The sequence below is a fragment of the Epinephelus lanceolatus genome, chromosome 21 (genome assembly GCF_041903045.1).
Source record: "Epinephelus lanceolatus isolate andai-2023 chromosome 21, ASM4190304v1, whole genome shotgun sequence".
NCBI lineage: Eukaryota > Metazoa > Chordata > Actinopteri > Perciformes > Serranidae > Epinephelus > Epinephelus lanceolatus.
In genome coordinates, this window is record NC_135754.1 from 25350327 (window position 1) to 25375169 (window position 24843).

The 24843-nt window shown below is 39.2% G+C and overlaps 1 protein-coding gene across 2 annotated transcripts in view; it reads right to left on the minus strand.

Annotated features, from left to right (window-relative positions):
- Window positions 1-7654: 7654 nt before the first annotated feature.
- pax2b (paired box 2b) overlaps window positions 7655-24843 on the minus strand; it is a 43767-nt gene continuing 26578 nt past the window's right edge. Inside the window, exons 8-10 of one of the 2 annotated variants that reach the window (XM_033611845.2) lie at window positions 12474-12575; window positions 10288-10374; window positions 7655-7987 (exon numbers count right to left, since the gene is read on the minus strand). In XM_033611845.2, the coding sequence (XP_033467736.1) occupies window positions 7866-7987; window positions 10288-10374; window positions 12474-12575 (311 nt within the window). In that variant the 3' untranslated portion in view covers window positions 7655-7865. Of the gene's footprint in view, window positions 8007-10287; window positions 10375-12473; window positions 12576-24843 lie in introns of both variants that reach the window. The other variant, XM_033611849.2, reaches the window with a different exon arrangement.

Here is a 24843-nt window from a genome sequence, read left to right on the forward strand (position 1 = left end):
CAGCGCTGACATGATTTGTTAGGGCACGTTAATCAGAGTATACATGGCTGAATGTAAACAGGAATAATTGTGGAATATCCATTTTTACTAGCCATGTGAACAGCTCAGTAGGGATATTGTCTTCTTAAAGGGAAATTTCGGTTTATTTCAACCTGTCTCCTATCGTCCTAAATTTGTTTCAAGTGACTAGTGACATAAAAATAATAGTTAGCATGTTAGCCGTTAGCCTAGATACAGCTGGGGCGCATAGTAGCGTCAGACCTGTTAAAACGTAAGTGACCGGGCATACTTCAAGTGCAAAGTTAGTCCACTAAACAAGCTTTTTTTCCACAAAGACTGCCTCATATCGCGAGGATAAATGTCAGAGAACATATAGAAAACGACATGTAAACGTGTTGTCTTAGTTAAATAAGAACCCATATTAGTGCACCAACATAAAATGGTAACAAAGCAAATATTGCTAAAACACTGCTGACACATGATTGGAGGAGTTTTGCTATTTGAGTTTGAAGAGGTGGGACAAAAAATTTTACAGCCATGTTTACGAAGTATACACTTCCCTTGTGTCCAATAAGTGAGACCAGTTGGTGTTAGGGTGTGGCATTTTGAGATTTTTGGGGGGCTTTCTACTTTTAATTGATCGGACAGACACAGTATGAAAGGGGGAAAGAGGGGGGATGACATGTAGCAAAGGGCCGTGGGTTGGGACTGAACCCGCAGCCACTGCAGCAGGGTCATGGCCTATGTACGTGGGGCACCTGCTCTGCCAGGTGAGCTTGTGAAGGCCAGTGTTTTCCAGGTGAACAAAATGTGCTAAACTTTGCCATTGGTGCTCAGACTTTAGCAAAAATGAAAATGAAAAATAAATAAATTAGAATAATTTAGTGGGTCTGGGGTCGTGTTAATACATCAGCTTCAAGTTTTCAGGATTGTGTGTCTACAATGGAGACAAACTGTTCTATGTGTACGTATCTTTAGTGCAACTTTGAGGCACAATAACTCAACTTCCACATTAGCAATCTCCAGAATGAGGTCTACACATTAAGAGAATTACTGTTTTTGCAGTGAGGAGTAATAACATTAATGTCACGGATAGATATGGAGCAAAAAGTGGAGCATTTAAAGAGGAAAAATCAAAGCTGCGGCCTGTTTCTTGTGTAAAATGTGCCTTAAATCAAGATTTCAGCACTTGAGCATTAACTTGATTACTGAACTATCTGAATAAAAATGTATTTGTGCAACACTCTGCTAAGTTTTTATAGTTTTAAAGATTAAATACGCAATTTTATGTCTCACACTTTTGTCAGTCTGAGCCAACTAATTGTGCTTTTGCTGCTGATTTTTAATTTGATCTAAGTGTTTGATGAGCAACGACAGTGACAGTTGCTGATTAGAGCCAATCAGATCATCCCTCCGCTCCTCTTATATACAGTAAATAATATATATATTTATATTCCAGAGGATGCTGTTGTCATCTGGCATGCTGCAGTCAGCTTGTGCGTGATTGACAGATACATCCAGGTTCACAGTTTATTGGTTTCAGAGGAGAGAGCCAGATATGCCAATTTAGACAGGAAAGTGACAAAAAAGTTTCCATCTAAATAGAATAATTCTGCTTCTGGGAATTCTCAGCTGGGGAGAGGAAAGAGTCAAGCTCCCCGTTTTTTTTCTCTCCTCTCCACTCCCACTCCCTTCTTCCTTTAACAAGGGCTGTGAATGACAAACATATACGACAGTTAGGGGCTGACAGAACATCAGCTTTTGATGCTTCACAGGGGAGCTATGAAATAAACAACAGGCAGAGAAATTGAATTACAAAGCAAAAAGGGGGTCTCTCCTCGTGGACCCAGAGGCATCAGAGTGCACCAAAAAACAGCTCAGCTCAGTGTCTTTTAGAGGAGCTTAGTTTCTGTCTTTACATTGTTAAAATTGGGAGGAAAATGCGCAGTGTGAGTATTCTACCAAAAAAAAACTTCATAATATTTTAATTTAATATCACATCACTGCCATCCATGCTGGACCACAGGATAAAACTCTCTTTTTTCCATTAAAACAAGATTATAAACAGTATTTGGACCAAGAAATGAATGTCTGAATTAACAACTGAAAAGCCCAACAACTGTATTATATGTTCCCATTCTGTCTGACATCGCTTCATATGTACATACTGCTTTATCGTGTTCTCCCGCAGCCCCCAAATCCTTTGCAAATCGCACAGCGCTAATCAGGACAGTGTCCACTTGTTGTAAATCAATAATGATATAACTAAGTCATACAAGGCGGCAGCGGCAGAGGGATTACGGCGCGAAGAAAGAGTGAAATAAGCTCTAAGAGGGATTTCATGCATAAATCTCTCCCTGCAACTTAGCACAAATTGAATTCAGGCACACTGCTAGAAAAATTAATTCAGCTTTACAAAGCGAGGAGAGGTTAAACACTTTATGTGCTGCTCGCTGATCCGAATCATGGAGAAAACATTTAGAGGCATTCTCACTGTAGGCGCCCCCTGTGCACCATGTGATCTTTATACCTGGAAAACAAATACATTTATCTGAAAGTACTCTCATTACCTACCTGCATTCATTCTGCCAGTGTTTATTTCAACAGGCTTTATTTTTTTTTACCCATTGAATTATTTGTCACGTCAAGCAAAAGTTATAAACATCACTTAACATCTAACACTTATTTTAAACTTAAAAAAAAGATGATCCCACACTATGCTGTATCTCAGCATCATAATCTATCGGTCATACTTACATTTTGGTCAATCTGGACCTTTGTCAGGAGTGTACATTAAATTAAATCATTAAAATACTCTTGACGAAAGTCTGGAGGGACCAAAATGTGATGCTGAGCAAGAGCAGTGTACTGTATCTTCTTTTATCAAGACTTAGGTTATACTCTCCAACACACCTGCATCTGATATGTGCAGATATCTCCCTTTATTTTAACCCATTATTTAGCATTTATAAGCAGCATACAAACACTTTACACACTTTCCTGTAGTTGTAAGCAATAATAAACCTTCCTACATTATCCATTAGTGAAACTGTTGTGAGGCAAAGTTACAAAAGTCCTCTGTTGATGTTCTTTTTGACTCCTGCTTCATGTATATTGGGTAACAGCTCTCCAAAAAAGCTAATCCATCAGTATGTAAATTATCGGTTATTATTAGAATTATTTCAAGGCCTTGTGAATCAGCTAAAGCTCCAGATTTTTTAGGTTATGTAAATGCAATGGTAGAGACAGCATCCTGTGAGTCTGTGCTCAATAGATTATAAGGCAGTGTGAAAGATGGGAGTTCCTCCTGGGACGTAGTTTGGACGTTTTTTTGTTTTTTTTTTAATATAGCTACGAAGATCATCTGTTAGTGTGAAATTTTCATTTTGTGTGTTTAACTTAATTTTTATTTCCTACACCCAGGATTTCTACAAGTCCCTAGAAAGTCTTAAAATGTCTTAAATTCAGTGTTACAGGGCAACAATAAGGCTTTAAAAGTCATTAAATAGTCTTAGATTTGAATTTGTGAGGTTGTAACTGCTACAAATATTTGATGTAATTTCATTTATACATCTTTTGATTTCTTTTTGTGTAAATGAGTGAAGTTTTTCTATATAAAACTCCACATTTCTTATATAACAAATCTTTAAAAACTACAATACTGTCATTTTACTTCATACTTGCACTTGTTGGCAAAATGTAGATTAACTTTATGCACTCTAATAACCATATTCCTACATAACACTTACCTCTGCACAAGACCACATGTATACTACTTGCCTGCAGTGTTTACCTGCGATGCTTAAATAAGTAAAACATAATTTGTCCCAAAATCTGTCCTAAATTTGTTTAAAAGGTGTCTTGAACGGCACCCTATACACCATATAATGTAAAAGTGTGTGCCCCTGTAACCCTGAAATGCCATGTACAGGCCCTTTCCAAAAAAAACCCCACCCAATAAAAACTTAGATTTTGAGATCGATAATATTAAACTGCTTTAATATCTACATTTTTATTATTGATTTTTTAATCGTATTTCTATGAGGCATCATTTTGATGTAGTTTGTCAATGTGAATCCAATTTTACCCACTTTATATACTGTAGGAATTGTTTAATATCGATGCATCACTTATTATAAATAGATTTTTTTAATGTAGAATTTTTATTTTGCAAAGTAATTTAAATGTATGGGAGGAAAAAAGTACATGAATAGTACAGCACATGAGTTGATGTACTCAGCTACTTTCCACCACTTGTGTTTAAAGATATTTATTAAGTGTTTACCAGGGTTTTAAATAAAGTGTTACCGTTAACCCTATGGGCCCGAACGACGCATAGTGCGTCCAAATTCACACCTGTTCTTCTCTATTGATTTTCTCCGCGACCGTGCGTCATAGCGAGAAGCCACGCATATCACGTGAAACAGCAGAATCATAGCTTTCCGACAAGACCAAGCACTTGTCGGTAGTCCAATGTTTTCACAGCGAAAAAAAGTGATAAATTTACACTAAAATCATGAATAACAGAGCTTTCATGCAGCTTTGCACACTTCTGGATGGATTACTCACGAATGCAGGCTCGCACAGAAATGCCACGCATATCACATGAAAGCGCAGGAGCAGAGCTTTCCAGTGATGCCACACACATCATTGTACTGTCATCCCATCACGCTGTAAATACAGATTGAATGTCTACAAAATAAAAACCTGACAAATTTCTTTACAATCCAATATACAGATCTTGTTATCAGTCACTTCATATAGTGAGGAATATCGTATCTTACCACGTCTTAGGCTTGCGTGTGTTTCTCCCTGTCTATCCACATTTGTAGTCCAGCTTTCAAGATGCAAATATCTCCATATTGTCCAGTTGACACTCCATCAAACTTTGTATGACAAGACCAGCCACTTCACCTTTGCGCACCCAGACAACTGTAGCCTAATTATGCATGCTGACAGGGCCGTAGTCACCATATACATTGAGGGGGACACGTGTCCCCACCAACAACAACAAACTTTCTTTACTGCAAACAAAGTGGCAAATATTATCTTGGAGGACATCATTGCACTGGGTTGACTATTTTTCTATGATCTTAGATGTAAATATTGCATGTTTCTTTCAGATAAAACACATTTTTGACTTGTGAATGAGTCAATGGAATTTCTTACAATAATGAAAAAATACTGGCAATCATGTCTGCCTTGCACAAACCACATGTTTTGGACAGCTGTGAAGTGACAGAATGTCCCACCATCATGGTTCTTATAATGCCAGATTCCAGAGAGTCTCCCCTCTTCATATATGGCAGAATATGTCAACTTCCAACTTGCTATGCTGAGATACATGTAAAAATGTAAGAATTTAGTCACATGGATTTGTTTTTTTCATTGATATAAAAATTAATATAAAATACAAGCACATAGAAGGACATGAAATGATGGCAAATCTGGATAGCCCACATTGTCCTGAAAAAAACAAGATATAGCATGTGTATGTAGCCTTTATAATGACTGTGATATGAGCTTAAAAGTAAAGGCAGTAAAAATACCCCAAAAACGCCTAGGGCCCATATGGTTAACGCAATCTGGAAATCCATCGGTAAAAAAAAAAAAAAAAAATTTCTTCCTTTACAATGTAGATTGCAGAATCTGTCTTGAGAGATTACCCTTAACATAACTCAGTATCACCATACTGGCAGATCAATTCATACCTTTTGATAGATGCTTTTTGCATTTCATAACAGGGACCAAATGGTGACAACAAAGGGTTAAAATTTAAGACACAGGTTCATGTAAAGGCTCATTTAAAAGAACTTTTCTGAGTTTTCTTTTTAAAGATTTGAGCCACAAAAAGGAATTATTCCCATTTTTTTGATCATTTCTTAAGTCACATTTTGCTGTAGAGTCCAAGCTGACGTCGAAAACCAAAAGATATTCAGTTCACACTAACACTGACAAGTTGAAACCAGTGCATTTTCCTTAATAAATAACTTATGGAATTAACCAATTATCAGAAACATTGTCGATTAGTCTTCTTTCTATTAGCTGTTTCAGCTTTTCTCCAGATCGTCAGAAACACCATGCAGCCCTTTTTTTGCGTAAAAGATTTCAGACACTTTTATTATTGTACATGTGAGACCAGCATAATGAAAGTGATAATACCCATGAACATGAAAGACATTTTTTCTTACTGTATTTACAGAGAAGTGTCTTCACATCACACACAAAAAATCCTTCTACAAAATGAACCATTTGTAAATAACATAACAGTTAAATAAACTCCACCTACCTTTAGGTTTACAGCTGAATATGCATATGATGACCATCTCTGCACTGCATAGAATTTATACATATACTTTTCCTCATGAACAACGTGGGTTTTTCCTAATAATAATAATAATAATAATAACAATAACAATAATAATGATAATACTGCTCTCATGATGCATATAGGCGGCCTGTAAATAAACATTAACAAGAACTAAGTCTTTGGCAAATGCAAATACATTCACTTGACAGATGAAGACACCATCGTTCCAGCTTGATTCAAAGAAATAACTTGGCCTGAAACATGTGAGGGAGCTGAAGTTAGGAGGGAACATGTTTAAGGCATTTAGCTGAAATCGTCGCCCTGCTTTTTGACGTTATTGGAGTTGCCAGGATCGTGAATCCGGCTTCGAACTAGACGATATGACACTGGTTTGACTCGGGATGGCTGTTGTATCCTTTTTCTGTGGTTGAATGCCAAAGACTTAATCAACTTAAATAAAAATGTAAGCTGTGAGAACATAGTAGTGCACGTCAAGGCAGTGACATGATGGGCCTTGAATAACAGGGAACAAAAAGAACTGTGAAACTGTAAGTGCCTTTTCACACTGAGACTTATTAGACTTACAGTCAGTTTCATGACATAAAGCAAAAATATGCATCATCATTTTTCTGCATAACGCTCCAGTGTTGCAAACCTCCAACATAGTGCAAAATTAACAAAAAAACACAACAAGGTTTTGCCTGATGACCTCTCGTATCCTGACAAATAAGAAATAGTAAAACACTAGCCAAGCAGTCTGCAGTTTAGTCGTTACGAATTATAAAAATGAAATAAAAAAATCATTTTAAGAATATATTTACTAGTTTCTTGAAATCTTGCAAATAGCGGGCCATGGTGATATATTGTCATGGCTCCCTCTATTCTCACATGGATGTTTCTTTATTTATTTTCATTTTTACATCTTGATTGTGTATCACAGAGAACATGTCCTAATCTTCTCATGGCATCAAAAGCGATCGATTTTACTCATGCTGGATGTTTTGGTTGGTGACTGTTCAGATGGATAAAAACAAGCGTTAGCCTGCCACAGCCTGCACGTGCTGCCGCTAATCTCCTCTGATCTCACTGCGCTGCCGTCTGAATCGGAGTGGGAGACGAATGAAAACAGGAAGAAGAAAAAAAAAAGGCTGCTGCTACATTTTAAGCTCCGGACAGCGTCCCTGCTGAGAGCCGCCAAGAAAAGGAATGTACAGTATTGATCCGTGATGGGATGAAACTGTGATGCTGCCACAGAGAGGGAAAATAGATTCTGGTATTTTTGTCTTTTCAGTCTTTTTGTTTTTTCATTTTTTACTGCAATTAGCCAGTTTTCATCATGTGTGGTGACTTTCAGTGTCTCTGATGATCTTCTTGTAGTTTTTTTTTTCTTTTTTTAAATTTTTTTTTTTGGCTTTGAGTGTCCAAAAAAAGCTGTGAGGAGGAGAGAGGGAAGCAGTCGTCTGGAATCCCCTCCCAAAAAAACGTTAAGTTTCTCATTGTGTGAGCCGGGGAACATTTTATGCGCAGTTGCTCAGTGTCCAGTGGACCATGCCGCTCACACCGGGGCAATATGGAGGCTAAGGCCATGGTCCTGCAGGTTGATTTGGTTTCCATGGTAACTAGTGACGGTCATAGGCAGTGGCAGCAGTGGGAGGGGCGGAGCCTCTCGATGCGGCACTATAATAATAAGGGGAACCTGAAAGTTAACAGAAGAACGAACCATTTGAAACAACAAACAAAATGCCATTTACCAAATGTATTATACTTTAATGTTAATCACTGTGTCTGGTAAAATATGGAATCAAACTCCAACCTTAAAACCTCCAAACATACAGTTAACAGCACTAATATCCTCTTACTGTCATAGTAGAAAAAGTTCCATTGTATTTATTACGGTGAAATTCCGGCAACCACAGATGCCAATTTTTTGCCATACATTTTTTTTATTTATTTATTTATTTTTTTTTTTTACAGTGAGTTGAATATAAGTATTTGTTTACACATTTTCTAAACTGAAAAGGTCTTTAACGTAAAATGATAATGATTATTGGACCGTTAGCTAAACCTCGTAGTTACGTAGCAACGTAGTTACTGTTGCTAAGCTTTTTCCCGCTCTTTCCCGAACACATAATGCGGTTTACAATGACGACAGAGGCATTTATCACTTGAGTTTTTATAATTTTTGAAACAAAGTGTCCATGATTTCAGACAAGCAAGCACGTTTTTCATTTTTAGCCAGGGGGACAATTGATTTGTTTGTCAGATGTAGCTAGCTAGCCTATTATGCAAACGATGAGTCCATGACTTGGCTAAAAATGCCATCTCAATTTGACTTGTTCTCATTTTTCTAGCAAACTGGTTTTAAGGTGACAATCTTGGTCTAAAATAATATTGTACTAAAAAGCTGAAGCTACATGTCCAAAGCAAAATTTAGCATCCTTGCCAGGTGATGAATTTTAGAAGACATTCAGACTTTTATTTCGTTCCAACATAAATCTGGATGGTTACTTTGCTTATATACTTGTTTATAATTTGGTGCTTTCAGGATGAGGACTAACTGATGTGTTTGGCAAATGTACGAACAAAGAGAAGGACAAAGCCGCAAATGCCGCATTTCCGCCAAAAACTTGAGGTACTTAGTTTTAGTAGCTTTAGAACCAAAACTAACCTTTACAAACATATACCTAGACCCTAGATCTGTTTAGCATTTCCACAACAAACAATACTTAAATGTAGGCTGTATTTACTTTTTAATGGTCATACAGAGGAACTTCTGCACCTCGTTTATCATCCACAGAACGGGTTGCACGCATTATTTTCAGAACAAAATGGAACAGGCTGCAGTGAGCGTCTTTCGACGAGATATTTAGAAATAGCAGGTTTGAGCATCTAGTCCTTCTCAGGCAAGCGCAGGGATGTGGTGCTGCCAGAGCGCACCAGAAAGACACTCTGACACGTTTATCTACATAATCCGGCTGAAATTCATAAACATGTTTAAACGTTTAAAGATCCAATTGTCACTAAAGCGTATCTTATTCTAGAGAGACAGTAATAACAAATGAAATGGTCAGAGTTATCATATTGACATTTAAGGTGTGTTGATTGAGTCAGGTCGTCGACCTATGTTTTGAATAACATGCAAGAAAATATTCCACCTTATAAGTTGCGAGTGCTGCCGGCAGTAGCCTTCTAACAGCAGGGTGAATTAAAGTATTTTTTCTCAGGCTATAGCTGCTGCTAGAGGCAGCAAAACATCCTTACATTTTATAGTTATAGTTTATCAGTGTACGAAAAACTTGCCGCGGTATGAGCAGTGGTTACATGAGCTGTAAAACGAGCCACAACTCAGCCCTGAGCAGTGACTGTCCTCTATTGACCAATCAACAGACTGCAGTGTTTCTGGCTCCACCTTCTTAGCATTGTATCAATGTGCTGGGTACCCCCCCAGAGAGGTGACCAAAAATGGTGACAGTAGAGAATGGTTGTACTAGTGCTATTGACAACTTTTCACAACGAAAACGTGAAAATAATTGTTTTAATGTGGACTGAACTGATCTGACCTGAACCGGACTGCTTGGTGGAAATGAGGCTTAATGTTAGATCCTTGATCCTGAAAGCACCCAAGACCAGCTTCTACACACTGTGTCTTGTGCTCCTGACTTTAGAAAGTTACTACTGTATTTAGTGAGGTAGTTAGCAGGGCATGCTAACGGTTGCAGCTCAGGATACAGCAGATAAACACAGAGTTTAATCTATTCTTTACATTTTTGCTCTTAGGCTTTAAGTTTTGGAAAACCTGGAGAAAAAAAACACCCTCCAGCTTCTTAAAAGGCAGAGTGTTGCTCTTATTACAGCCCCTATGAAATCCAAAGCTTCTGGGCCTAGTTAGGGCTGCTAAGGCTACATTTGGACTATCGCCGTTTTGGGGCGGGGTTTAGCGAATGGTCAATGAAACCAGTTTTTCAGTCTCTACTCACTTAGTAATGCTGGGTTGCTGAATCGCCAGGCGTCGTTGTAGGTTGTGTACTGTGGGTGACTGTAGGGGTTCCCCGAAAACTCACTCCCTGCAAAACAAAACAACAAATCAATTAGCATTTCAATGCATCAAACCATTACGGCGTTCACATGCAGTCATTTCTCGTCATTCAAAACAGGATGCAATTTGAGGGGGAAAATGATAGTCATCGATGTGCGACCAGTCAAGCAAGTAATTTATTTCTTTTTCATTTCACTTAAGTTATGCAACACTGAACAATACAGGATGTGACACTGAAGGCGGCTTTCCCTGTCCCATTTATGGATATCTACCCATTCTTCTTCCTCCACTATATTCCAAACCGCTCTAATAAATACAGAGTGGTAATAAACAGTTTCATGCATACATTTTTGATATGCTGCAATAAATCCTGCAGCCTTTCTTGGAGGAATTTTTTAACATCTCCAATCTGAATCCCCTCTGGTCTGAGCTCTGGTGTTTGGCGCGACAGGATTTTCATTGCAGGAGGAACTAACTTGGAGCATGTCAGTGAGCACTGCTGTTGGTTCAACACGTTTCTTTCTTTTACGAGACAATAAAGGCCGGATTTTATATGAAGCTGGTGAGAAATGGCTTTGCTTTAACTGTGTTTTTGCACCTGTCACTAAATCTTAGCGGTTGTGTATGGGATGAATGGGTTGTAACACAAAACCACAAGCCATGGGATTAAGGCCCTCATCTTTTGCTTTGTGCCACATAAGAACAAATGGAAAGTAAAAGTATGTTTGACTTGACGCTTTTCCACTGACATGATTTAACAGTTTTATTAGTTAAGATCCAAAAGTAAATCCGGGCTGCACCGCCACAGGGTGCGACCACATCTCCTTCTGTTTTTACTGGTAGCTGTTAAACAGACTCAGCTGTTTGCAGGAGTATGTCAAAAAAATGTAAAGTCTCTCTATATTTTTAAAACAGCTTTTTATGACAGAGGCAGGAATAAAAAGTAGAAAGCACTGAAAGGCTGCATTCCTCCTGTGTTTATTTAGACTGAAAAGCCAACCTAAATTAATCAGAAAATGTTGAGAAAACAGCATCAAAATACACGGTTACAAAGCATCATGGGATACATATGGCAAGTTTTTTTTCATGCGAATAAGTGTAGTAGTGTATAAGAAAATAGCAAAACGTTGTATCTCACTTTTTCAGAGGGTCAGATCGCCTAAATTCCTAAAAACATTTTGACATCTCTTTATTTTACCAACATAAGGACACCTTAAAATCTGGAAAAAATCAAACGAAAGCACTTATTCCTCATTCCATTACCTAATTTTGAAGGTTCAAAAACTTTATATTTGCTGTTTTTCAAAGGTTACTTGCCACTTAAGATTAAAACAAATGGCCCAGTTACTATAACCCTCTTGGTTGGTGTGAGGTGATAACAAACCTCATCATCGCAGCCCTTCATAAAGGAGAAAAGAGGAGCAGCCAGAGCCTGTGATGGGTTGTGTGATCGGTAAATGATATGCAAACACAAGACACACTCCACTGCTTTCCCCCTTCCATGTGGTTTAATCACACCCAAGCAAAATGCCGGCTGCGGTTTGGTGAAAAATGCGTGTGGCGACGCCGGAGCTGGAGAAGCGTATAAGCCCCGGCACCAAAACTGCATCCCTGGCAGTGAAACGCGAGCCTGACCTCCTCAGAGAGACAGCGATTTGAATATTTACCGGGCTCCCATGCCTCTGCCTTTTGACCCTTAACTGTTTGCTGTGAACCTGAACTGCAGGTTAAGTAGAGGAGGGGAAGGGGATATGCTTTGGAGCGCAGAGGCTGGGGAGGGCTGCTGGTGCTGTTTATCGACGGCTGGTGCGAACAGGCCACGCGGGGAGATAATGAGCCAATAAGGCGGAGGGGAAAGCAGGAAGGAAGGGAGAGCGACCGTCCTCTCCCCTGTCTCTGATCACTTATTCAGCCTGTCTAATCCAATCATACACACAGAGCTAATATAAGGACGTGTGTGCCTCTTACTCTGCAGGTCAATATTTATCGCCTCTCCGTGTAATTTGGCGCTAAAGTCTCTTCACTCTGCTTCTATAGCTGCTACACCTGTTCATTTTGAGGGCGATGCCACCTGTTAAATAGACCGCCTAATGGCAATATGAAGCGGTGACGTCGTCGCTCACTCACCAGGAACCATTCCAGCAAGCGTGGATGTTGGGTAGCTGCCCTGGCCTGTAGGGGGAACGTGAGGGGGGTACCCAGGTAGGGTTGTGTTGGCCATATCCCGACCTGCAGAGACAATATGAAACAGAACAAAAACACTTCATCAGTGCTTTCTAGTTTGAATTTGTGTGCAATAAAACAACATTTCTTGGACCTGTAGAAGAAATCTTTACATCCTGAAGTAAAGGTAGCAATACAGCATTGAATTGATACTTTCTTACAAATGTACTTATTGTATGAAAATAAAAGCAGAAATACTCATCATACAGAATGGTCCCTTTCAATGGAATCCCATTTCCATCAATGTCATAAACACAAAATACCCTATAAGTCATTTTATTAAGAAACTTTGACGAAATAGTGACTTAGTTATTGCAAAATAATAAACACTCTCAAAATAGTGACCTAGTATTGAAAATAATGGGAAACTTTATTTTACAAACTCATTATTTTGAGAACGTTTCCATTATAATGACTCACAGGATCTTTATTTTTCATCCTAAGGCTCAAGTTTTCATCTTGTTTTTTATTTTACTGGCAGAAATGGGCTTCCATACCTTTCAGATTGATAGTTTTATATATGTATTGAATTACTGAGATATTATTACGGATACATATGATGATGATGTAGCAGTTGGTTCGTTAAATCTGTACAGATGTTTCATATTTACTGATCTTCTTATTAAATTTAAGTTTGTAAATATGGCTTTCAAATAAAAGTAGTGAAGTCAAACATAATGAAAAGCCAGGGAGATGAAAAATAATTACAAGTACCTCAAAATTGTACTTAAATGGGAGCCATTATTTTCATTTTCAGGTTCATGCTTGTATTTTTGGTTTCTACTCAAACACATCTACATGCTTTAAGGGTTAAAAACAGTTTATTATCCTCATACTGTCTGTGCTGGAACACCTGTATACACCCTCTGTCTGAAATGCTCTGTTTTAGCACCTGTCTCTTTCAGCCCCTTCCCCAAAAAAGTCTGGACCAGTCTGCTCTGATTGATTTGTGTTTTGGGGTCTCTGTATCTGTAGTCTCTACACCGTCACTGCGTCACCAGCTTTTTACCTTAAAAAAAATCACCAATAAAAGGTCTTAAACCAAAAAAAAAAAATGTTTCAGAGGGAATATAATCCGAAATGGGGGGATACGAACATCAGCATTCAATATTCACGCGTTCTTGATGCTAGTATGTAGCTACATGTAGCAGTGTACTTGAAGCAGGGGAATGACTGTGAAAGACTATAGCTGCTGTTTCTACCTTAAAAAATCCCCAATAAAAACTTCTAAACCATAATTTTCACAACCAAATATGTATTCCAGCAGGAATATGGTACAAAACTGGGGGAAAATTGCCAACATCTGCAACCACAACTATGTTTGTCTTTCATATTTGTCATTTTTTGGATGTTTTCATTGGCATTCTCTTGTTTACAAAGCTAGTCTTGGCCTATGTTTTTACTCTCTGTACTGAGGGTACATACAGAGTTTGGTAAGCGAGCATTTACTGTATGTCTGCAGCTCCTTATATATGGAACTCTCTGCAGAAGGACCTAAAGATGCACTCTTTGGTTCCTCTCGGCTGTTTCAAAGCACTGCTGCAGGATTTTTGTATACAATCCTCTATATGCCCATGTCACAGTGTGTCTTAGCTGGTCTTTATAATCATGTAGTTGCCCTTGTAATCTTATTTTGTGTTTTATTTTGCTTGTTTTAGAGCTTTACATTTATACTGTGTATTTTTCCTCTATGTTGTCTGTAACTCATGTTGCTGCCTGCCTCGGCCGGGACACTCAAGAGATTTGTAATCTCAAGAGGTTTTTCTGGTTAAATAAGTAAAGGTTAAATTGATAAAATAAATGTTTACCGGATGTTAGCATGTAGCTACATGTAGCAAGGTATGTAAACACTTGCAGTAGGTGTGCCTGGAGCAGATGACCATTTAAAGAAATCCATCATAAGCTACAGTCAGCTTGTTTTGAAAGTAGAAAAACTTAGAAGCTGAGTGTCAGACCGGTCTGCAGTCTGAGGTTTTTGCTCACAGGGATTAGCCCTTCATACATTTATGAACACCCTTCATAAGACAGAAAATAAGGACAGTAATAGGCACCCTTTATATACAGTACTTGAGTAAATGTGCTCAATAGCTTTCTAGCTATGCTTTTATTGTTCAATTTAAAAATGCAAACCAGCTCCTGCAGTTAAGTAACACTTATAACATGTCACCTCTTTTAAAAAAAAGATATCATGTGAACCTACGGTGACATCGTGTCTCATCATCACCACTGCAAGTCAGTACAACACTTCATTTTAGAGACACTCAACAAACATCTCATGGAATGTAGTGCCATATAAACCTGTTACCAAACCCCAGAAACCATCAGTCCGCCTCTCTAACAGTTAAACTGAAAACAAGACAACAGCTGCTGCTTTGATGCAGCTCAACACTGGTTGCACAAACATGTCTCCTCATTACACAGTTCAAACTTTTCTGAATATGGCAGCCTCTCTCCTCTCTGCGCACACTGGCCCCTCTGCAGAGCGTCACCCGTTCAGCTGCAGATATTCAGCTCTGTAATTGAGAGTGACGGTTGGGTTGTCCTCGCTGGCCACAGGGACGTTTTCACAAAATGGCACGTAACCCCCAATCTGCGCAGGGGCCGGGGTAAGAGAGGCCCCTGTTATATTGTCAGCTGTGAGGGCCACTTGGACTCGGAGGGAAAATCATCTCCCAATGGAGCTTTAATGAGGGACTAGTGGACAGAAATGCATCAAACGCCACAGGAAAACTGTTGTGCGTGTTGAAGCCTTTACAAACTCAACTTCCTGTAGGAAAACTTTCTCTCTTTTCTTTCATTTCTCTTGTTCACAATAGAAATCTGTCTCACTTAGTCAAATTACAACCTTGTGGAGTGTAGAAATACTTTCTACATGCGTAAAAATTGATGTAGACGAAAATATTTTTCTACTTTTTGTCACATGCAGTAGGTCGGGATGGGATTGCTGCTTTGTTTTTGATAGTTTCGGAAAATCATACCTTTTATACCTATTCATCTTATCTGGATATTGTGTGTACTATTTTGTAGTGTGTGGCAAACCCAAGTGTTTGTGTCATCTGTGCGATATGCAATGCAAAATATGACATAATGGAATAAACAAACAAAATGAAATATGAAAAGAACTCTACAAGTAAACTCCATTGCTATACTTCACCCTCATACAAAAACACATTCATCTGTCCGAATATTGAAAACTGACTCTTGTCACCAATTAGCATCGCTAATGAGAGCATAAAACCACAGGCAAATTTAGATATTGGCTTAAAAAAAATCCAATTCATACATGTGCAATATCACGAGAAACTTATTTGTTTAATTGAGGGTGAGTGAATGAGCCCTCTGGGTATTGGAGTACCTGCTACTACAGGCTGGCAGGCATACTGGCTGCAGTGGGGGCTGCGGAAGAGGGGGGTGTGTGGGGAGTGAAACGGCTGGTGAATCTGGTGGAGAGGCAGGGTGGCAGGCCTGGAGGTCCTCGAGACTCAGGCCTGCCAGGGAGGAGGAGGAGGAGGAGAGAGTGGGGGTGGAAGGAGCCATTGATACCCTGTATAGCTATTATTTGGGACAATAAAACACGTGTGAAAATACTCAAATTAGAGCAACAGGAATTGTTTTCAGACGTCGTCATGTGACACATTTATCAGTACTAGTTTGTAGTACTTTTAATAGTATTTGTACCTTTGATATTCTGCTTTTTTCCAATATATTTATGAAATATTGCACTTTTTACTCCTCTAAATCTCTTCAGAGCTACAATTACTTTGCAGATTAAGATGTCACATACAAATATATTGTATAATTTGTTAATAGAATATGATGCATTGCTAATTTTAGCATCTTAGCTTCATTCAAAGTCAACAGAAACAAAATAAAACTCACCACCTCTGGTTGAGTTAAAACAAACCATGAATTCATCCAATATGCTGCTCTATACACACTTAAATTACTGTTTATTTAAATGAAGTTTGGTGAGTTTGGGGATTTTAGGGCTGTTTCTAGTTAAACAAAAATTATCTTCCTCTTTAAGAAAATGGTCTATCTCTGTAGGATCCTTTCCAGAATTTTCTCAGACACTTAAAATGATAATCGGAGCCTGTCAGTGGCAAAAAAAAGCACTTTTAGCAGCTGTATAATTGAGGGTGCACAAATGCCCTGAAAAGTTGCATTGCAGCCTGCAGCCCTTTCTCTCAATCCTGGACCAGTTTCAAAAATTATTGTTCCTACGTAGACACAGAAACATGCGAAAACAGGGTTCACGTTGTAAAAACACTGAAGTTACCCTTTAAGTACATTTTGCTCAAAAGACTTCTGCAAATCTATTCATTTAAACTTTTAATGCAGGACTTGTAATGATGTTTTTCATTGTGGTAGTGCTGCGTCTACTTAAATCTATAATCTTAACTACTACTTATACTACTACTGAAAAAGCTTTTTAATGCAAATCTTCCACTTCTGCATCAGAAAATGTGCCTGTATGTTAATAGAAACACCATCCTGTTGTCACAAAGTCATATGAGTTGCTATTGGCTGTCTGTGGAGCAACTCCAGGTTTGTCAGTCTGAATAATTCTGTTTTTGGTTGAGCAGCAAAGTCACAATATTACAGAAAATACATACGGGAAATCTATTTCGAAGCAAATTCTGCCTTGAAACACATGCCGAAAAAAAAAGACTCTTCCATTCGTGATTATGTATCGTGCAATAATGAAACTATTCAGCCTTCCTGCTCTCTATTATTTTCAAATCTCTGCACTGATCGGCGCATTGTACGAGGCCTGCTGAGATGTGACTTTTGGTTAAAGCGCCGAGACTGGAGGGCTGCGGAGTTAAAGAGCTTTACAGAGAAGAGTGAGGTCATGCCGGACCTTTCATTTATAATAAGAATTAGTTAGCCACAAGCCAGTGCACAAAAGTCAAAGGGAGCCGTGGGAGTAATGTAGGTGGGGGGTCCGGCAGGGGTGAGGCCATTGTGTGTGTGTGTAGACATTGGTAACTATTGTCTAACTGTCTCAGCAAACACTGACCCAGGTCTTTTCTTCATTATCATTGCAGCAGCTACAGCAGTCGCACATGTTTAATAAAAGTAAATACTCTTATCTCTTCATTACCTCGCCTCAAAGAGATGAAATACATAATGAGCGCAGGATCTCTCTGCCTTTACTGCGCAGTCTGAGGGGAAACATCGAGTTTGATCTCTTTAAAATGTGGCAAGAAATACAGTTTTTACTTTTATTTTTACTTCTTCTTCCTCTTCAGATACAGATTCAGATCAGGGCTACACAGTTAATCCAAATATTATTCAAATAGCAGGAGCTGCAACGTTTTGTTGAAGGAAAATGTGCCACAAAATAACAGTATAAAAGAAGCATTTTGATGCAACAGAGATTCCCTGGACTATAAATCATATTATATAATCATATATAGATGTAAAGGAACATGCTTGTCTGGTACAGACCCTGCAAAAATCACAGTCATCATTTTCTTTTCTTCCTTTTTTGGTGAAAATGAAATGCGAAAATTACCACTCCCACTCAAATCACGATTCATATTGCAATCACAGTATCTGTCAAAATAATGGCGATGTAATTTTCTTGCATATCTAGCAGCCCTTAATCAGATTTTGTTTGTCTTACTGGTGAAACTGATCAATTTTGAGGTCCTGAGGTTGTAGGTTTTACTCTCACACACCAAATTCCATTAATGTTTGTGTAAATTTTACAAAATTTTTGTAGGAGGTTCATAAAATTGCATTTTTTTTATACTTTTATAACATTGGCAAATGGCTTAGAAGCTTAATTTAATGTGGGTCGGTCACTTCTAGCCAATACCTGATCAATATTAGCCCTGATACCGATCCAGGGTGTTGAATCAGGGCATCAATACTGTCAACTTAACTCTCACTGGAGACTCAATCTTCATTTTAACCTTAAATAGCAACAATAAAACACAGGTGTTTTTCTGCTTCATTTTTTTAACTATACAAAAGCAAATGATTGGAGATGTAGAGAACATGTTCTTCAAAGGTTGGTATTACACAGTAAGAGATCAGCCTATTGCCACCAGCTTCAGTCTTTGCCATCACATGTTGACTCTAATAATAATAATAATAATGATAATCGCGGCCTCTGTGGATCCCGTTTTTGTGTATTCCGGGATACAGTTGGCAGTGACCGCCAGCAGCTCTGTGACTGTTGCTTTATGTCCCCTTTAAAGCCCTCTTTCTGAGAGGCGCCAGTTCGGAGAACTCTCTGTACAGCAATGATAGCCTCATTAGCTGCTTCCTAGCCTTTGTTGTTTTTACAACAGAGATGTGTGTCCAGATTCTCATTAAAAGATGGGCTTCTTTATATTGTCTACTTCCTCTGACAGTCCCCTTAGATTGAACGCCAGCAAATCAAGCTATTTATTTTTCCCCTGCCCTCTTTTTTTTTTTTTCTTCCCCTGCAAAAATCAATTCAAAGATTTTTTGGTTTGCTGTTACAAAAGCCTGTTGATTTCTGTCTTAATTTGAGAAGTGGCTCGTAACAGTCGCCGCTGAGCGGGGAACACAGCATTTCCTGCTTTTAGTTGGCCTTGAAATATCTGATTTTCACAGACAGGATTGTTTGAGAGTGTTTCTGCTGCAGGTATTTGACAAACTGAGAAGAAATGACAGCGTACTGACAACACTGCTGGTTAATCTGAACTACACAGAGTGGCTGAAAACATCATGCAACAAGAAGACAAAGATTCATGAGTCAACCCACTACAACGTGACAAGAAACTATTATTGTTGCATTAACATCAACTCCATTTCTTAAAACACAAACAGAAAAGCAAGATGACCTTCTCTTTATTTGGCACAGGAACAAAGTCATTTGTGAATGACTCTTTTGCTTGCAAGAGTATTAAATTTAGCATGACAGGGACACCTTCATGTTTGCTACAACAACAACCAAAAATCTTTGACCTCCGTTTTCTAGGCTATATGCAGAATGGGGCAATTTATCACAAGCCAAAAAATCTCAGCACCCTAATTAATTACAACTAAGTAAAGAATGTTTGGAGAGCCAAATTGCTTTAATTCCCCAAACACCGGCTGAAAGTCATTCATTATCAAATGTGTGCTCAAAGGTTAGTTTGCTTTTGTGAAGACGAAATAAGCATTAATTTCGGAGCCTGGGCCCGCGTTTCCCCCTGTGGGGAGACGGGCGAGCGGTTTGTCATGAGGCCACACATCACTTACGGCAGGTTCGCTGTCTGATCTTTGTTCGCTGCTCACTGGACAACGGCAGGTCCTGATGCTTTCTGTGTAGTTCAGCCTGAGAGCGCTCACTCACCTTAATTGAATGTTAAAGGGACAGTTCACCCCAAAATCAAAACTACATATTTTTCCTCTTACCTGTAGTGCTGTGTATCAGTCTAGATAGTTTTGGTTTGTGTTGCAGAGTGTTGAAGATTTTGGCCATAGAGTTGTCTGTCTTCTCTCCACTATAATGGCACTCAGCTTGTGGTGCTCAAAGAGCCGAAGAACACATTTGGAAAAACTCAACAGCAATAATCCACAGACCTTATTGTGAGCAGTTTTATGTAGGAACTATTTGCTTTCTACTGAACTACACCAGCCAATTGTATCACCGCACAGAAGGAACAGTGCATCTACTCGTACATCAGAAGCTTGTGCTCATGACAGCGTGAGATGTAAACATTAATGGTGTCCTTCTCATCAGTGGTGCTAGGTGAGCTAGCAATAGAATAGATGGAAATGATGACATTACACGTGCCACTCCATTGGTGCTTTAAAAACAGATAAAACAAGACAACCATCTTAAACATTACATACACACAGCCATATAATAGCTGTAATAGCAAATGATAAAATAAGTAAAAACAATAAAAGACAGCAGCTAAAATGTTGCACAGTGTAGATGCTGCACATGATTATTGTTTGTTTAGTGTTCTTACAGCCCAGGGAAAGAAACCATTCCTTAGTTTAGCAGTAGATGCACACTTCCTTCTGCACATTGATACAGTTGGTGGGTGTAGTTTGGTAGAAAGAAAATAGTTCCTACATGACACTGCTCACAACATTGTCTGTGGTTTCAGGGTTTATGCAAGACATCTTTTTCAACGGCCAATATGGCTGTTAATACTCCAGAATTCCGGCCATGTAGAACAACTACCGAACATGTTTTAAAGAGCCAAACGACAATGAGACAAATTTTAACTTGAAAATAAACCAAATGAAGAAGCGGCCTATTGAACAGAGAGACTAATCAGAGGCGTAGTGGCAGAGGCAAAGGAGGCAAAGGACTTGCGTCAAGTGTAACCATAAAGTCCTCCGTGAATGCATTCAGGAAATCATCAAACCCACTATCAATGGTCTGGCTAACCATGGTTGAGTGAAGTGTATCTCTGGTTTGATCTAAAAGGAGACCCGTGGTGTGTTGAAGGTCTTCCTTGAGAATGTGATCCATGATGTGGTCGCCTAACTATACCGAGCAGGCTAAGAGGAAGACCATGACGGCAATGTATGTGGCGTATGCTCTGAAGAGGCAGCTTAAGAGGATAAATAGATCCGTCTGTAATTAAAATCCTAAAATCTAGCCTACAAAGTATACGTTTATATTTATATTTAAGTTTATAAGTTTTCTTGGCAACATAGGTCAGAGGTATACAATATTCGGCTATTTAGTGTGCTATTAATGAATGAATTTATTTATTTATTTGCCATATTTCCCACCACACATTTTGGCTATTGATATTTTCATCTGCTGGATAACTACACGTGGTACTGAGAAAAAAGACAGCATATGCAGGCTAATGTAAACCCCCTGATTATCTTGAGTTAATTCGGCATTTTCAGCACCACAAGCCAAGTGCCATCTAGTTCCATTGTATTGGAGAAAAGGCAGACGTCTCTATAGCTCTACAGGTAAGAGGGTGAACTGTCCCTTTAAGTGTGGATAGTTTTATTTGCTGGGTGAAGTTTTGTTTAGAGAGTTGACGGGAGCGTACAGGAGCAGCTGCTCGAGGAGGAAAAAGTGTCATTGACACGGGAGCTTTAAGCCTTCGGAGGCCTCCATTAACAGGCCCAGCAGGGAATATGTTTAAAGAGTCTTCAGTATGCAGTCACTGAGTGGAGATGTGTAAAACTCCCACTGAGTGCTCAAGGGAATACGCTCGGCGCTCGGCTATGGCTCTTCAGTCTGAAGTACCATCAAGAAAACAGGTGGGCTCTGACTAATTTCAGGAAATACAGAAACTCTCTATAGAAATAGTGGACAATTGGCCGTATCAAGGCCATCTCTCCATTTATTTCTCAAAATACACAAAAAAGTTCAGAGCTCCTCCTTCTGCTATTCATAAATTCACCCACGGCTCACACTATTTGAATTTTAAGCAGTTCGAATGAACAAGAATAAGAAGCACTTGAGATGAAATCCATCTCTCGAAGGGAATTCATCAAAGAAATTACTTCCCATATCAACAATAGAAATTACCTCACAATATGCAATTGTCCTATCCACATATTCATGGAACCCTTTGGTGTTTTTATGGGGTAAGAGGGACTATTTAGCAGGTAATACAGCATTAATGTGGAGGAGAGGGAGGGAGAAAAAACTGTTTTAATGGAAGTGGCTTCTTGCCTCTGAATTTCGATGATGTGCACAATGCCCTTAAATCCCTTTCTTATTTGAGCCTGCTTTGCAGGTACTTCTGAGCCTTAATAGGATAAGCAGAGGACACAAAAGATTTCTATCTCTCAAGTCTTTCAGTTCACTGAGAATCCCGATCTCTGGCAATGAGCACTTCATGAATCATTCATTTTTAATAGATTATGCAAATTCCAGGACATAAAATCAACAAGATCAATAACTGCAGGCGTTTTTAATTGGTGTTGGAAAACATTTTAAGGATGAACATAATCTCCAGTTCTTTCCCCCGTAAAGACACAATTAATTTGGAATTGGATCTCAGCCTAAATACTGCAGATAATTTACTACTTTTTGCATGGCTTAAAATTCCTCTGGTAGGCTTATCGCTGCCAAGTAAACTGTAATACTCAGCCATTAGAGAGACCACACACCTGAATATCACCTAATATCCACACAGGGAGCCACTGAGGGAAAACCAAGCAGAGGAGCCACTAACCAAATACTAATTACCAAGTGTAAGTCAGAGTGATGTTTGTTCCATTAGTTTGACCTCTGTATGCTTTATTTCTCTGCCACCAGAAAGGGCATGGGATAAACTTATAACACAAAAGCACAGGCATAGATTTTGGGAAGGATGCAGGGGACACGTCCTACTCAATATTTACCATGTGTGCATTTATCCCCACCCCATTACAAACATGAGAGTATCACAGGACTGGTATTTAAATGTAATTAAAGACATTTCTACAGTAAACTGATGCAGATAAGGCACAAAATTAAAGGTCCAGTGTGTAGGATTTAGGGGGATATTTTAGCAGAAATGAAATGTAATATATTCCGTAGTGTATAATATACTTAAAATAAGAATTGTTGTGTTTCCGTTACCTTAGAACGAGCCGTTTATTTCTACATAGGGAGTGTTTTTTTCCTACAGAGTCCGCCCTGTTGCACCGCCATGTTTTTACAGTAGCCCAGAACAGACAAACCAAACACTTGCTCTAGAAAGGGCCATTCGTATTTGCAGTGAGAGCATTTTTTCTTTGTTTTTTACATGAAACAGCTTTTTTTAGTGTTTTTTTCACTGGTTTAAATGATCATTGCTAATCGTTCCTAAACACTGCGTATGCACAAAACGAGGCCTGAATGTGTCGTACGCCACTTCCCAGGCAGAAGTTGTGATGTATAAAGACAGACTTGATGTGAGAAACTTTACCCCATGCTTACGAACATTTTAGAAACGGGAAAATATCAAATATTTTTGGCACTAACCATTTTTGCCTTTTGTTCGTACGTACATTTTGAGTATTGTACCGACGCTTTGTTCTATAAATGAGACCCAGGGTCCGTTTGTTTTGAGAGGAAGTGACCTCTGTGGAAAATTTGGCTTCTGGTAAAAACCTCCTGAACGTTTGGATCTTAATCGCGGGATCGCGGAAAAATTTGAGCACACATTAGCAGGTGCTGGACTAGCGGCCTGTCTGCAGCATGCCAAACAGGGTAGGAGAAACACTGATTTGTAATGTGAAACTGCTTTATTCAGTGTGTTTACTGGTTTAAATTACACAGTCTGTTTGTTTTGGAGAGGAAAAGACCTCTCTAAATAATTCGGCTCCCGGTAAAAACTTCCTGATCAATGAACACTGAAGGAATTCTAACCGGGAGAAGTTTCCGCTAGTTGCAATCTGCACTCCTCACACCCATAAATCTTACACACTGTTCCTTTAAATGTTTGATGCTCAAAATTTACCCCCCAAACTTCCCATTTCCTCCCCAATGTTGAAACAAAACCTTCGCCTTTCCACCAAAGCAAGTCATGTGCTCTCACATGCATCCACACACACACAGACACACACACACACACTAGTATGCATACAATCCCATCTTTCTTCCTCTACATGTCTCTTTGCACCTGTAAAGCAGTAAGGAGACCCTCTCCAGTCTGCAGAGACCATCTAAAATATCCCAGGTGCAAACAAAGCCGCCTGCACAACTGGGGCCTGCGTTTCTACAGGGGCCATCGGTGCACAAAGGACAAACACACACCTTTCTTCTCAGGAGGCCAGTCTTACAGGGGAAATCTACCTCCCACATATTAATGAGAAAAGGGCCCTTTCTTTTCTCATAAGGCCGCTTGGCTATCATTTGAGAAGGGGGGCTGCAGCAATTTTCAATCACCCTGTCCTCCCCCACGCAGAACTCGTTGCCTTTGATGGCTGCTGCATAATTATATGAATTTTAATAAAAGCTCTGTATATTAATCTTGGGGCCCCCGACAGTCATCGTAAACTTTCAGTAAACTTAACCTTCTTCTTGGTAATAACACAGCAACAACGAAACAATATTTCAATTAGCCAGGCAGTCATTAACTGTGACAAGGAGAGGAGACGATGGGGGGGGGGGAGGGAGAGAGAGAGATAGGAGGGCGAAATAAATGATCATGGTGTTAGAGTTAGGCGGCAGAAAATGCCAGAGCGTATTTACCGAGGCACATTACTCGTGCTTTGAGACACACAAACTGTCTCCCGGCGAACAAATCACAGGAGCAACACAGCAGCAGCCAACAAGCAGTCAGTCCTGCATGGTGGCCCTCTCTTGTTTTTTTTTTTCGTTGCGAGACCTTGCTCTGATACACAGTCA